We start from the raw sequence: 15,480 nt of genomic DNA, 5'->3' as shown, positions 1-15,480 counted from the left end.
TTTGGCTACTGTCGCTTCGCAGGTGGTGTGCAGTCATCGGGACAAGCAGAGACAGTTCCTGGCGGTAGCACCGGTGGCCAGCTGCGGCTAGGCGGAGGAAGGGGAGCCTGGCCGGGAGCAGCGCTGCAGCGGGGGGAGGCCGGAGGCCGCGGGGATGCAGTAACGCACGGCGGGCACCGGCTCGCCTTTGGCGCCGGATGGTGTCAGGGCCCGATGTTACCTGAACTTTGCGGACCCAACGCGCCGTGGTTTTTTCTGCCCAGCTGGAAGTTAAAGCCCGAGGCTGGCAGGTCTCCGGCCTCAGGTAATGTCCTTGCTCCTTAAAGGCTTGTCGGTATGAAATACACGTGTTTAGTTGAGGCCCCGCGCCGGGGAGGGCTGGGGCCGGCGGCGAGGCGGGTGCGGCGCTGTCCCCGCCCGGCGGCCCCGCGGGAGGTGCCGGGCCGGGCCGAACCGCGCCGGCCTGGGGCTCCTGCCGCTATTCGGGGCGCAGGTGGCCGCCGCCGGGCTGTAAGTACGGGCTGCGGGTACCGGGGAGGGAGCGGGGCTCGGGAGCGCCCGGAGAGGTGCTGGTAGCGCCCCGGGGGTGTCTGGCGAGGGGGAGTCTTGGCGGCTGGTAGCGCCCCGGGGGTGCCTGCGGAGGGCGGGCAGCCCGCCGAGTCCCGCTGCCGCCCTGCCGGGGAAGGCGTGTAGGCTGAGGGCAACGCGCCGGGGCCGGCCGCCGAGGGTCCCGCCCGCATCGCCGGGACGGGCCTGGGGCAAGCGCCGAGGGCACCCTGCCCTCACCTAAGATGGCGCCGCGGCCTCCCCGGTGCCGCTCTCACGTGATGGCGGAGCGGTGGGAAGGGGCGGGGCAGCGTGCGGGTATGGGCGGGAGGGGCGGCGGTCGCCGCCGAGGGGAGGTGCGGGCCCGCGGGGTAGCGCAGGGGATGAGGGGCCGGGCCTGGGCCTGGGCCTGGGCCTGAGCCGAGGCGAGCGGGCTGGCGGGCTCCGTATAACAGCGAGCGTTTGTGTTAGGGCCTTCGTCCCTCCCCCCCTTCATCTGAAGGAGTAGTTCCTCTTCTGAGGCTTTGTGCTTGGTAGTGAGGCCCCCTCGCAGTTGTGCTGAAGTAATAGTTGGGCTTGTGGGTTTCTTCCTTACTTCCATTGAAAAACTGGAAGCAAGCTTTGTCTTGAAGACTTTTTATGTGTGTAGAAATTGAAAGTGTTGTGGTGAGAGGTGCCAAAGCAGTAACCGCGGGGTTTTACTCGTTTTACGTATAAGAGTAAACCTGTGGCGATGGTGAGGACTCTGGAGGGAAGGGCTGATGCCAGTGGCTGCCCTGACCCAGGAGAGAGCCGGTGGGACATGTTGGAAGCCGTTAGGCTGCTTAGTTGAGAAGAAGGGGGAGATCTGGGGGATGCTGGGCCTTGACCATGCCAATAGCAGTTAATGCTGACTGTATTTGATCTTGTGCTTAATGCAAGGGTATTTTCAATTGCTTGAAGCTCCAGGCTGAGGGTTTGCACAGGCAGAGCCTGTGGTAGGACACAGGCCGCATGCTGTTGCTCCTTTTCAGCCCAAGATGTGTTTGTCTTTCCCTTTAATGCCAGTTTGCTTCAACACTCAGCTTGGGACATGATTACAGGAGCATGTGTCTGTACTTGGGAGTCAAAATTGATTCATTTCACTGCTCATAGTGGCAGTTTACCGCCTGTCATAAAAAGTGGTAATTGTCTTCTGTGTGGTATTGAATCCTATATTTTTCAAAACCAGCCCACATTCAGTTAAGTAATTCCTATCATGCTTTTCTTAGGAATGCATACTAAAGTAATATGGATGCAAAGGAATAGTCTTAACTGGATGCAACACAGGAAATTTTTAGTAGAACTAGAAAACGCAGAGGTTTCTAGATCCTCCTGGCTCTAGAATTATGAATCGTAGTCTGTTATGATGCTGTGTGTTGTTGAAACTTTGCCAGGAGGTTGTTAGGGGCTCGTTCACTGAGTTGTGCAGGGTAGGTTGGAAGCTGGAGAGGACAGATCTGTGCTGCCTGTAATTGTAAAATACAGTGGGCTTCCTCTATGCTGTGTTAAAATACTTGCTGGGAGCCAGACTTCACAGTTCTTATGTGTGCCTGTAAGCATGGTGGCTAGTTTTTATATGTTAATGGTAACTGTGGTGAGAGGGAGAGGTAAGATTTGCCTAAAGCATAAACAGGATTTCTAATTTTGCTCTGAATGGCAGCTTTTCCAAATGACCTGTGAGAGTTGCGGTCTTACTAAGTGACTAACTCGGTGAAGGCCTCACGTGTGTGTGCAAAAAGCAAAAAAATTACAAGGGGCGTGTGGAGACTTGAAAGCTGCTGTTCTCCCTTGCTGAGAACAGAGGTCTTCTGAGGCTGCAGGCTGGACCCCCAGAGGCAAAGGAAAGGAATTGAACTCTTCAGTGGAACTTGTGCTGAGGTTCCTGATGCTTGTGCTTTACAATAGTGGTAGCTATTGCACTAAATCTACTGCAAAGCTCCAGAGTATACTGTTGCAAAGACCTCTTTTGACTGTTTTTATTCTTGGTCATGCAATAACAGTTTTCTCTTTTGCTGTCACTTGGTAGGAATAATGTTTCCAACATGTCTGTGCAGTCGCTGCTTTGTGAAAGAATTGCTGTTGCCAAAGAATTGATCAAGAGAGCAGAAGCCCTTTCCAAGTCCCAGAAAAGGAAAGTGGAAGGTGGGGCAAAACTATGTGGCAAACTGAAGGCCGAATTAAACTTCTTACACAAGGTGGAGGCAGGGAAGGTGGCCATTAAAGAATCCCATCTGCAGAGTACAAACCTTACCCATCTCCAAGCCATTATTCAGTCAGCAGAGAACCTGGAGGACGTTGTCAGTGTCCTGCATGTCTTTACTTATGAGGACAGGTTTGGAGACAAACAGACACTGGTGGTAGATGTTGTTGCAAATGGAGGTCACACATGGGTGAAGGCCATTGGTCGGAAGGCTGAGGCTCTGCATAACATCTGGTTGGGGAGAGGCCAGTATGGTGACAAAAGCATCATTGAGCAGGCAGAGGACTTCCTGCAGGCAAGCCATCAGCAGCCAGTGGAGTACAGCAATCCCCACATAATCTTTGCATTCTACAACAGCGTGTCCAGTCCTATGGCAGAGAGACTCAAGGAGATGGGAATATCTGTGCGAGGAGACGTTGTTGCTGTGAATTCACTGGCAGAGCCATCTACAGAAAACAAGCACCTTAGTGCCAGTGAATCAGATGAAGAAGGCCCTGAACTCCTGCAGGTGACCAGAGTAGACCGGGAGAATCTAGTGGCTAGCATTGCTTTTCCAACCCAGATCAAAGTAAACACGTGCAGTAGAGTTAACTTGGACATCACTACCTTAATAACCTATGTCTCTGCTCTGAGCTATGGTGGCTGCTACTTCATCTTCAAAGAAAAAGTGTTAACGGAGCAAGCAGCCCAGGAGAGGAAGGAGAGAGTCCTGCCTCAGCTGGAGGAGTTCATGGAGGGGAAAGAGCTCTTCGCCTGTGAATCTGCTGTCAGAGATTTTCAGTCCATCTTAGAAACACTGGGAGGACCTGGGGAGAAAGAGCGAGCTGCATTGCTTATTAAAAGAATTAATGTGGTGCCAGATCAGCCGTCTGACCGTGCCTTAGGACTAGTGGCTAGTTCAAAAATCAACAGCCGTTCTCTAACCATTTTTGGGACAGGAGACACTTTAAAAGCCATCACCATGACTGCAAACAGTGGTTTTGTGAGGGCAGCGGCTAACCAAGGTGTCAGGTTCAGTGTTTTTGTCCATCAGCCACGAGCATTGACAGAAAGCAAAGAATCTGTTGCTACACCTTTACCAAAGAGCTGCCCACCTGATAATGGACTGTAAGTCATTAAATGAGTTAGTCATTGAAATATTGCAGATGCTGCAGTGGAGGCATTGGAGAAATGAAAGAATCATAACAATACATTTTTGGGTGTGTATCAGTGAAAGCAGTAACTGTAGCAGCGGGAGGGCTCCTCAAGGGATTTGCAATAGCTTTACTTAATCCTTGGGTGGTTTTTTTTTTTGTTCAGCTGGCCATTAATTTATTCAGTAAGGTAATAAGATTTCAGAGAAAATTGTTAACTGGCTTGCAGTATATTAATTGTATCCATCCTGATTAAAAAAGTTCATTTAAAGCACAGTTGCTGTTGTGCCCTTGTCATTTTTGTCTTTTCCAAGAGATTAATTTCAGCACCTTAGAAGGGCTTCAGTGGAACTTAAATCTTTCTTTCACCAGTCCTATTCAACTGAATTGTTTGTTACTTCAGAGTTACCTTGTGTACAGACCTGTACCTCTTTGGGTGTGTGCTGTTTTGTGAAGACGTGACTAGTAGCCGTGAATAGAAACCAAATTAAACCTTCCTTCTTTTACTGAAAGGAACCTCTGTGTACACCATGTTACGCTGTTACAACAGCTTTGAAATACCTGGAGAAAGCAGTTGAAATCAGAGTTTATTGGCACTAATATGTTGTGACTCTTGGGTGAAACTGGACAGCTGGCAGTAGCAGGCCAAGGAGGCAAACCTGCTTCCCTGTTCTCTTAGCAAGTGCAAAGTCTTGCTGGGTGCAAAACCCGTCTTGAGGCTTCGAGTAACAGAATCCTTCTGAACTGAGCCAGCATCCAGGTAGTTTTTGATATTAGTGAGCCCTCTGCGAAGGACTCATTGTGTAACTTGAATTTGGCTTGGTTGCTTGAGGATTACCTGAAACAGCCTCACAGAGGTCCTTTAGTGTTGGCATGGCGGTGGAGGAGGTTTGTGGGGCAGATTGTTAAATGGTAGTTTGCCCTATAGTAGAGAGAAGATTTTTCACTGTTGTTGTAATTGCTGGTTTTACTTAAAAGTGTAGAATAATTTTTTTATTATTATTCACCCCCACAGGAGAGAGTTGCTGTTTTAGAAGTCTTTCTAATGTTTTCCTTTATGCTGTCATGATAGCACTTGCTATTTGATGTTAATTTGCATCAGGTTCCTAGTGGAAAATACTGAGGTGTCAGTGAACCTCTTGGCCCTGAGTGATATATTTTATCAGGTCAGTGAAAGAGATACCCACTGAATGTGTTATAGGCTGTTGTTCAAAAGGATAGCATCATTGTGCAGTTTATAGTTCAAGCAAAGAATGTTCTCCTGCCTCTTGCCACGCTGCTCTAAATTTCTTCCTGTAGTAGAAAGTAATTGTGGTGCTGCCCTTAGCTATAGTCTCTACCTATTTCTTTCTGTCTCCGGTACTCTGGTACACTCGACCGGTGTAAAGATACTGGCATGCCAGCAAAACCACTTTGCATGCCTCTTTCAGCTGAGTAAGCTTAACTCCAAGGAGCAAAAGCATACTTTTTGTTGGTATAACCTTTGCTCTGCTCTGTTCCTACTATGCCTGTAAGGTAACCTGTTAGGAGTTAACCAATATCCTCATGCTGCCTGTCTTTACTTGTAACTGTTTACAATGCAGAGGGCAGTCTGCTCTTCACCTGGCCCTCATTTCTGCTAGTCACTGAGGTGGTTCATGGGGTTTGTTAATGTGGGTGGAACTGGATTTTGGTTTTTGCTGCTTCAGCATCCAGTCTTCTACCTGCCAGTTTCACAGTTCTCCCTTGGTGAGCTGTTCTAACAAAACCATCTAGCTATTTCCTACAGTCTTGACACAGTGTAACAAAACCTCATGGCAGGATACATGCCCCACTGTATCCATTAATTTTTCTGAAAGTTCTGAAGGGAAAAGGGGCCAACATAATGAAACAAAATAACTAATAAGTTGTCTGTGCTACAGAAACACAAGTCTGCCTTCGTAGTTAACAGTGCAAGCTCCGTCATACAGGAGCTTAGGGAGATAATTGCTTTATCGTGGCACGATGGATTTACCAGACCACAACCACAGATGTTGGTGAAATGTTACAGTGCTATAAACAGCTGGAAGGAGAGGTGCCTTTCATTTCTGCCATGAGAGCTCTTACTCTGGACATCACCCTGGGCACTTGTGTGATGTCTTTCCTTTGTGGTAGGTGTGGAAATACAGGTGGGAGAAGCTGTGGAGAATAAGAATGAAGCGTGTCTCTCAAAACTGTGTGTGTCTGGTACCAGAAGTCCTGAAGGAAGGTACAAGAAACCACCTAGTGAATAATTTATGAACAAACAACCTGGGTGAGAGGAGTCCTTCTTGTTTGCAATGCAGAGCTTTAAAAGCTGAGGTCCCAACAGGCAGCTTACTATTCATCACTGATTAAGCTGTTTTACAGTCTTACAGAACATACTTCAAGGTAAGTGCATGGTAACAGTGCACTTATGCATTGTAATTCATTATGGCCTTTTAAGAACTAATCCTTTGTATTTAGGCTACTTTTAATTTGCTTGCAGCCTTTCTGCCCTGATAAGGGTTTTGAACGAGTAAATAGGAGAGAGCTGCTTCCTGCTACAACTCTGAGACTGTATCCCATTCAGTCCTCTTGAATAGCCTCTTGGGCACCCTCTAAAGAGGTTTCCCCAATCCAAGGATGAGGGGGCAGTGACCTGCGCTCTGACATGGTAGATGACCCAGAGAAAGGAGTGAAAAGCAAGTGACTTGTGTTTGCCTAGATTAGAAGTGAGTGAGCTCCACTTGCTGTATTTCTTCACTCCTGCTGCTGCAGAGCCAGCTGACTTGTTTTGTGTGACCATTAAGTGCTACTCTGTTTAAAAGCCTCTGTATCTGGAGCCATCATGTGATAATTTTTTTCATTACCAGTCATTTATGCCCAACACAGTATTAATTATTTAATCCATTTTCTTTCTTTTACTGATTTCTATGACCAAATAAGTGATATTTTAGGAATACAAAACTCTAGAAATTATCTCCATGCCAGTGTGCACCTTGAGAGGTTTTTTATGTGTCTCCCTGTTGCAATAAAAGTTCAGAACGTGGATTTTTATTTTTTAATAAAAAAAGGTATTTTTACCTACAATGGTTTTCTGGCTTATTGGTCAAACAGGAGTGCAATGCTGACAGAGTGTAAGAATTGCTTGATAAGATGAAACCTGAAACTGAATGCTGACTTGGAACCAAAATGTGTTTTAATTGTCATATCTGGTGGCTTTTGTATTTTCTTCTAAGATATTGGTGATCTACATATATAAACCAGTGTTCTGGTTTGGTGCATTTAGAGCTTCTATTTAATTTCACAAATGGGGGATAAGACGTGGGACTTCCCTTATTTATGACTTTACAAATGAGTAATCAGAAGATACCTAATTATGTTTGAAATTAAGTTGAAAAAAAAACACCAAACCCAACACTGCTTATCCTTTCTTTCCAGTATCACACAACTGCTTTGTCTACACCGCTCCAGGCACTCAGGGATAGGGACATCTCCCTTGCTGCTGTGGTTTTTTGTTTTTGTTTTTTTTTTTTTTCCCATGGAATTTGTCAGCATGATGTTCTTTGGCAAAGATGGATTCCCAAACTGTTTTGGAGAACCTTGTTCTTCTGGCACTTTCTATTTTATGTTACCTCTGTAGGGTTCCATGGTCTCCTGAGGACAGCCAGCATTGCTTTTCTGTGCAGCGCTCAGCCTGTTCTCTGCTCCAACAGTAAGATTACCAAACAAGGAACGTTGCGATTGATGTCAGGCAGTACAAAGTACTGGCATTGTATATGAGAAATCAATAGGTAAGTTAAGCAGTTAATACATTTGTGTGTCTAATTTAGCTTCTACGGTTTTGTCAGAAAAAAGGTTGTGTTTCAAACTGTTCCCCTCACCTGGTGATGCCTTCAGCAGACTTAAAAGCAGTCTGCTGAATTCTTCTGGAGCCTGTCTGAAAACTTTCACAACCCCGTTCCTAGTTCCTGAAAACTGAATGTAGGCTTGGTTGCAACAAAAATAAATCTAGAAAACACAAACATCAGTTGTTCTAAATAACTTTGGAGGAGACTTCGAAAAAAATACCCTAAAATCTTTTTTTGTTAAAGTGGTGCGAGGAAAGGGTTTACAATGACAGAGCATGTAGTTGCAATGACATTTTTTATTTCAGGTTATCATGCAAGCAAAACAGCACAGGTCACCTGTTACCTAATCAACCTGGTAAAGTAAGCAAGAGTTAGATTGGATTCTTGACCTGCAGGCTGTGGTTACAGTTTTTCTGCAAGCTGTGGTTTTAGGAACTGCTCTGCCATCCAGCTTGCTGCGGGCACTGTCTATGTGTTCTTTTATGGTGAAATCAACTCTGTAGGTACATGTGGCTGTTGCTTTTCCATCAAGTTTTAATGTTGCAGTTCATTCTGGAGTAAAAACAGAGAAAGTGAATGTAGAACTACTACTTCGAGTGACAGAACTGCTTGGAATTCTGGCTTTGGAGCTTTGCAAATTGTTTCCTATGAACACCATGGAAATTAAGATTGTTCCTACATTCTATCGCACCCCTCCTCAAGCCTTCGTTGTTCAGAAAGTCCTTCTGTCCATTTAAAAGATCCTTACTTATAATGTCTTATATTAACATTTCTTTAAAAAAATCACAAAGAAAAACCAATTCCCCCAAACCAACCAAATAAAATAAAAAACAGGCAAAAGAATTAACAACATCTGATAATGAAGCTGTGTCCCTTTATCCATTAATGAGGCTGAGTGCACGATAAAGCAGCTCACTGTGGTAATAAGAAACATGGAGACACAGGGCACAGAAGTTTACACTGCAGTGTAGGTACCAAAATCCAGGGGCTAGAGAAGCAAGTAGCATGAGTGCTTGATAGTATTTTTTTTTTTTTCTGAGGTTCATCACCTCCATTTACTGAAGTATTTGAGGTCTTAACACTGCCCTGGTGCTAACAGTAGTGAAGGTGATGGAATTATGGAATTTCTTGAGCTTATTGTAAACTGCCATAGCATTTCCTTGCATTGGTGGTAGTAATGCTGACTAATTTAAGACATTGCTCCATTTTCTGAAATCACACTGGACGTAGTGTTATGATTTCCAGTTTTCCTAGCACAGACATAGTCCTAAATACAGTCAGTAAGTGGGAGAATCGAAGCAAAAACATTTCAAAGGAAATGTTTACAAGGTGAAACACTCTCAAAAGATGAGGCAGCTGATGTGAACATGAGTGAATGAATATGGAAGGTTAAGTCGATGTCAGATTGTCCTGCTAGCCAGACTAGAATCATGGCAAAATTGGCAAAGGTGGGGGAAAAGTAATTTTTTGGCATATCCTCTTCCATGCTGTGTGCCCTGCTGTGAGCTCTGGAGAAGTACTGATAGCTCTAAGGGACAACGAGTAGAGCCTTTGAATGTGGCACTGTTCAAAATGAGATCTTTGGGTGAGGTATCGCACAACCTCCTTGCAGGTGAGAGCTCCTTATAGACGGATGATATGACAGACCCTCTGCTGCTTTGCAGGCACTGAATTTCTGACGACTCTTCAGGTTTTTCTTCTGTAGGGGTTAATTTGGCCCATCTTTATGGAGATGAGGTTTACCAGAGTGAAATGTCACTGAGGCAGACCACAGGCCTTCATAACAATTAAACTCTACCATATAAATCTGGTTTGGTTTTGATTTTTGTTTGTTTGTTGTTTTGGTTGTTTGTTTGGTTTTTTTTTTTCCTACAACAAGAATGCACATTATAAGACAGCATTAATTAAATCCACAAGAAAAACCTCTTTCATGGAGACAGGGGGTGCGACCCCCTTACTTCACATACAGCTGGAAAGTCATTTATCCATAATAACACTGTTCATCTTAAGGAGTCTCAACTTCCTTTCCATTACTAGCCATTTATTTATGTTTTTGGAAGGAGGAGAGGAGCAGAAGATGGCTAGATCTCTGTCATGTCAGAGAGCCTACCAGACACAGACTATAAGGAAAAGAAATATTTTTTACATTATGCCTCATGAGTGCAGGAAAGGTAGGGGCACTGGAGTAACAAAATTAGGATAGCAATAACATGGACAATCAAAGACAAAATGAGTCTTACCAGATATTTCAGTGATTGACTCCTGAGTTGGTTCAGTGCTTGGCTCCACACTCGGCTTAAGGGTGGGTTCAGTACTTGGCTCCCCGCTCATCTCCCAAGTGGCCTGTTCACCTTCTTGCACGCCAGTGTTCCCAGCTTGTTCTGTGCCTTCCTCCTTGTAGCGGTCTCTGCTGTAGTCCAGGGGGAGCTCTGTGCTTGGTTCCACGCTGGGGTCTCTGCTTTGCTCTGCTCTTGTTACCTCAGGCACAGGGATATCTACAAATAAAATGAATTTACGTCGATGAGGAGGATGGTTTGAAAAGCCAAGTTACTTACAGGGCTATCTAACATGTTCATAGCTGCTTTTATAGATTAGAGAGACCAAGCAGGAGTTTGAGGAGAGGGAAAAATAAATCTGGGAACAAGTGCACTCTGGAATGTGAATCTCATTTCAAATTGACAAAGATTGATTTGCCAATACATTTTTGACTCACCTCCTGCCTTTACCAGATCGAACAGAATCAGAGCCAGCAGTGCTGAAAGGATCGTCATCTTTTCCAGCATGGTTATCTAAATGCAACGTTAAGCACAAGCGTTTAGAGTGAAACTTGAAGTACGTATTGGACAGAAAGCCCCGGGTATTTAAAGGTAAGCTCATATCTCTGTGCGCTTTGGCATCTTCTCGAAAATAACAGGTTGCAAAAAGCAACTTCCAAATTACATTCTCAAAATGAATTTAGGACCCATCAGGGTTTGTAATCAGTCAGTTCCTGCCCTTGCTACAGGGTGAGATAACCTTTACTGCAAGCAGTAAAGGACATTGAGGGCAGAGAGGTGGGGCAGTGGTGGCCCCAGACTGCAGGAGCACCAACAGTGGTGTCACTGCGTGCCTCTGGCAATGCTGGTTTCTCAAAGCAATTGATCCTGTTAGTTTTGAATGAGAATCTTCAAAAATCCTTTGATGTGACACTTGACAAACTGAATGTGCCTCATGGTAACAGGTGAAGGGTGAGGTGGGACAAGAAAATGTGCAGCTGGCTTCTTTTTTTTAAGGAAGTAATAACAACGTGAAAGAACTGTCATGTTTTGGTCAAGGCTGGATGAGCATTTCATTGTGAAACCTTCCTTTTTCCTTGTTGAATACTTGTGTGTTTGTGCATGTGTGTATCTAGCCTGTCATATCTCAGCCCCAAAGTGATGCATTTTAGAGGTTCGGACGTCTCCAGAGAGGAGCCAGCTCCTTTGGTGTAGCCAGCAAGGCACAATCATTGTTCCAGGAGCATTTCTGATGCAGAAAAGATGCTCTGTTTGCATGGATGCAGGTCCCCATGACCTTCCCCATTACCGCTAACCAGGGAGGTGGGTCATGGCAAGACCCTGGGAAATTGTGGCAAGTGTAACAAGGTTAATTATGCTTCAGGGTCTGCCAGGGGAGTGGTGGACCTCAGGGCTGTGTGTTCAACTCTGTGATGCAGATAGAGAACTGTGAGCCTGATTCTGCATATTACATTTGTATGAGTGAGTGGTGTAATTGCTATAACTAGCAATTCTGCAGTAATTAGCAGAATTAGGTTCATGTCAAATCAACATAAAGGAATTTAGAATCTGGCTCTCTAAGATTATTTTTTCCCCTCCCATTTCCCTGATTTCACTTGTTTAATATTGCATCAACTTAGTTTTTCAGCACAGTGTTTCTTTCAAGTTGCTTCTACCTCTAGGGTTTGCCTGAGGCATTATTCCTCTAATCAAGCTTTTTATGGTGCAACAGAAGGATTTCATTTTTTTCTTCAAGTGAAAAAGAAAAACTGATGCCCATGAACACCTACAGATGCTGCAGTAAATTTCTCCTGTGTTATTTGTTTCAATTGAAGGTTGATGTGTAGCATTTTCTTTTTTTTCAAATGTGAATGGAAGACTTTGTCGCTGAGTCACCTGTAAGAGGTAACAGCATGATGCAAGGGTCAGAAATCTGCTGATAACTATTTGCAATGAGCAAGATTCCTCAGTTAGAGACCAAGAACTCTTGTTTTTCATTCTTGAAAATATTTTTCTAATGCACAGTTGTTCTCATGAGGTAGCGGTGGGCCTGCTGTTTGTGAAGAAAGAGCAAACAAATTTCAGTTACTCTACTGAAACAGATATTTTCTATATTCTAAAATACTCTACTGAAATAACTGAAATTTCAGTTATTGCTGTGCAAGGAGAGAGAAATTGTCATGTTACTCATGTTTCTAAAGTATTTATCTTCCCTTCTCACAGGGCTCACTGAGCAAAGTTGCCCATCTCGCTCTTCCCAAATCTCTTCTGCTCCTTTCATTGTTCCAGTTTCTAACAACTTGGAAGCATAATTGAATTTAAGCATTTTAAGGCAGCATTGCAGGTTAGTTGTTTGTCTGGAGACAAAGTTAGATTCACTGGTTTTTCAGTTGCCGGTTGTATTGTTAAGAATTGTTAAGGAGCAATCTCAAATAGTAATCAGGGGATACATTTTGAATAGGAGTTCTTACTGTTTGTTTTTTTGGTGTTTTGGTGGGTTTATTTTGGAGGGTGTTGGTGGGTTTTTTTAGTTTGTTTTTTGGTGGTTGGTTTTTTTTTTAGAATTAGTACAGAGTCTGTTACTATTCAGTATCTTCAGTGACCTGAAATTAAATACAGTTAACATTGCTGAAAGAATCAACAAATTAGATGAGAATCCTGAAGAATAAATAATGGTGAGAACAGAGGTGTGTTACAGGTTTATTGCATTTAGTGACAATTTTTTCAATCAGCCCCAGCCATCAAGGCAAGTTACATGTACAGGATAAAGGAATAAAAGCTGTACTTAAGCAATGGAGGCTACGTCTTCGAAAACAATCTTTCTTGAACTGTTTCTTTCCCCAAATGCCTGAACATGGCCCTCAGTCCAAATATTAATTACAGAGTATAACCAAGTCAGAGAGGGTAAAGAAAAAAAACTATAAATGTTTATTGCTGGAAAAAATTCCTCCCTATGAAGGAAGAAATCCTTTCAGATGCCCAATCTATTTATTTTATCAAAAAGAAAGATACAGGAGTGACTTATGGTTTGCAGTTTCATGGGGAGGGGAAAAAATAAAAATGCTAGATCCTAAAGCAGTCATTAATGGAATGGACAGAAGCATAACCAGCGACTGTGGCTTGATGCCAAAACAAAATTAATGATTTAGGTACTAATCACTAGACTTACTGTGAGGGAACTGAGTGGTATTTAAAAACCTGATGGATTTAAAAAGAAACCTAAGCATGATTATCCAGCAATTCCTCTTAGCCTTGTGGTCACTTGGGTCTCAGTTGTCCAGATTATGTATTGATACTGGACTCAGGGAGAAACAAACATAACTTTACAACTATGGAGATGGATCACCGCCTTCCTCTGTGCGGTGGTAGATGTTTGGTCTCACTTAACATGCAGAAGGTTACAGCGTACCAGGCACGTTTGTATAAACTGTTTGTATGCTATGCTCGGCTCACTCGTGTGCAGAAGATGGAAAGCTGTGCAAATATCCACAGAGCATCTTTAGTCAGAAAAATAAAAGTGAACTCTGAATTAACTTAAATTTACTGAGATTTGAAGGATACCTGATAGAAACCTGATACTGACTGAAACTGTTTGCTCTTCCCTGGAGTAGGATCAGTTGTGATGATACTGTTTTAGACCATCTCTGTGGAGGGACAACTTCACTCCTTCTCTGTACCCATTCAGTCCAGGCGCCTTGATTGACATGGAGACTGGCACCTGGAACTCTAGTAGGTGTGAAACAAGCAATTCTTCCTTACAATTCTGTGCCTGTGCAATGGCTGGAAGTCAACACTTACTTTGCTTTTTAACGATCCAGTGCAAGTGTTCCAAAGGTATGCAGTGCAGGCAGGCACCGTGCTGAGAGGTTTTGACAGCAAGTAATGGTAACTGAAGCAGGTTGTGATACGTAGCCTCCCTTCCCCCTCATCTCCAAACTGGGAAATGTAGTGCAGGGTATTTATTAAAAGCATTTTCATGTACTAAAAGTATTGTGAATAAATGATACTAAAGTATTTTTTTTAGAAAACTACTGCTTTCCTCAGCTGATGTTTTTTTATATTTTTTTTTCACCTGGAAGCAAGCTGGGGCCATCATATAAAACTCTGTGGAGCTAGGTTCAGAATAAGGGACATTGTCAGATGGTGGAAAAACTAGTTGTCAGAAGTTTATGCAGGCTCAAGAGAACACTGCCTATAAAAGTAAAACTGATGGTAACTAAATACAGGGAAGCAACATCCAGCCCAAGAGATCCTCAGATGAAAAATAGGATCATAGGGTAATTCAACTTGGAAGGGATTTCAGGATGTCTCTAGTCTAATATCCTGCTGGAAGGAGGGTCACCTAGCTCATACCAGTTTACTCTGAGCTTTATTCAGTTTGGTTTCAAAACCCTCCAAGGACAGAGCCCGCACAAACTCTCTAGGCAACCTCCAATGCTTGACCATCCTCATGGTGAAAAAATGTTCTCTTATATTCAGTGTGAACTTACCTTGTTTTGATTTACACCTGTTGTCTTTCATCCTCTCATTGAGTACCACTGTCAAGCCTGGCTTTTGCTAACCCTCATAAATAGCTGGGAAGTGAGAGAATATTAGTTGGAGGGACATATTACATGTATTTACATGCATATAATATAAATACTTCTGAATTCTTACTTTTCTCTGGGCATCAGCTTATGGCCACCTTTGCAAACAGGGCTAGGTGGATCGTTGGTTGGGCTGGGTTATGCTGAATGTATTGACTAGGATCCTTTGTTGGGCTAGTATAGGAGAGAAAGATGTTGATCCTAATTTGAGTATTTGAAACAGCTTCAGAACACTTAAATACAAATGTAGCTGGTTATTTTCATCACTGTTTCAAAAATAAGCAAATTCTTCTACTGTTGTGTTGTTGGTTTTGGGTTTTTTTTAAGGTGTTGCAGGAGGCAGAATAATTTTTAGTTCTGCAATCTTATTAAAGGAGGTCATTTGGGAAACAGCTTAATTTACAGGAGTAGGCTCAGTGCTGAAGACCTGTGAGATTAGATTGCACAACAGAAGACAGAAACTACTGTTTTAAAAACAAGCACTTTTTTTTTTTTTTCAGCAAGGACCAGATTTTCTGGAAAGGTGAAGGATGCTAAATTCTTTCCTTGTGAGCTGAGAATTGTAAGTGCCCTAGGGCATCTTGTGTCAGATATAACTATTTATGTTTTGGGAAAAGGATCTGTGATAGCGTCCCTTCAGGTACTTTATTTGTATTTTACAAAGAGTTTTTTGCCTTTTAATGGAGATCAGTTTGGGAGAAAAGGAAAGTCAAAGATTCTGTTTCTTCCAAGTCAAATTCCAAAGGAAGAAGTGGACTGTACTTAGTGCTTAATGTTCCAACAAGCTTCTGGAGCTGATTTGTTGTTGTTTTTTGTCAAGAAGGCAAATCTTGGCCTTTTCTGGAGAATCTAGGAAAAAAATATAAAGTCAGGATCTTTTGCATATATATAAGAGTAGGCTGAGTTACA

At 43.5% G+C, this 15,480-nt stretch overlaps 1 protein-coding gene across 2 annotated transcripts; it reads left to right on the top strand.

Annotated features, from left to right (window-relative positions):
- The first annotated feature begins 100 nt into the window (after positions 1–100).
- C5H7orf25 (chromosome 5 C7orf25 homolog) lies at positions 101–4,176 on the top strand. 2 transcript variants are annotated; one of them, XM_027780415.2, is made up of 2 exons: positions 101–304; positions 2,594–4,176. In XM_027780415.2, the coding sequence occupies exon 2, from the start codon at positions 2,610–2,612 to the stop codon at positions 3,876–3,878; it is 1,269 nt and encodes a 422-aa protein (XP_027636216.1). In that variant the 5' UTR covers positions 101–304; positions 2,594–2,609; the 3' UTR covers positions 3,879–4,176. The 2 variants fall into 2 exon arrangements, with proteins under 2 accessions (XP_027636216.1, XP_055661544.1); XM_055805569.1 differs by lacking the exon at positions 101–304 and adding an exon at positions 347–510.
- Positions 4,177–15,480: the final 11,304 nt, after the last annotated feature.

This window comes from Falco peregrinus, chromosome 5 (assembly GCF_023634155.1).
Source record: "Falco peregrinus isolate bFalPer1 chromosome 5, bFalPer1.pri, whole genome shotgun sequence".
Classification (NCBI taxonomy): domain Eukaryota; kingdom Metazoa; phylum Chordata; class Aves; order Falconiformes; family Falconidae; genus Falco; species Falco peregrinus.
This window is presented reverse-complemented; position numbering and strand designations above follow the sequence as displayed.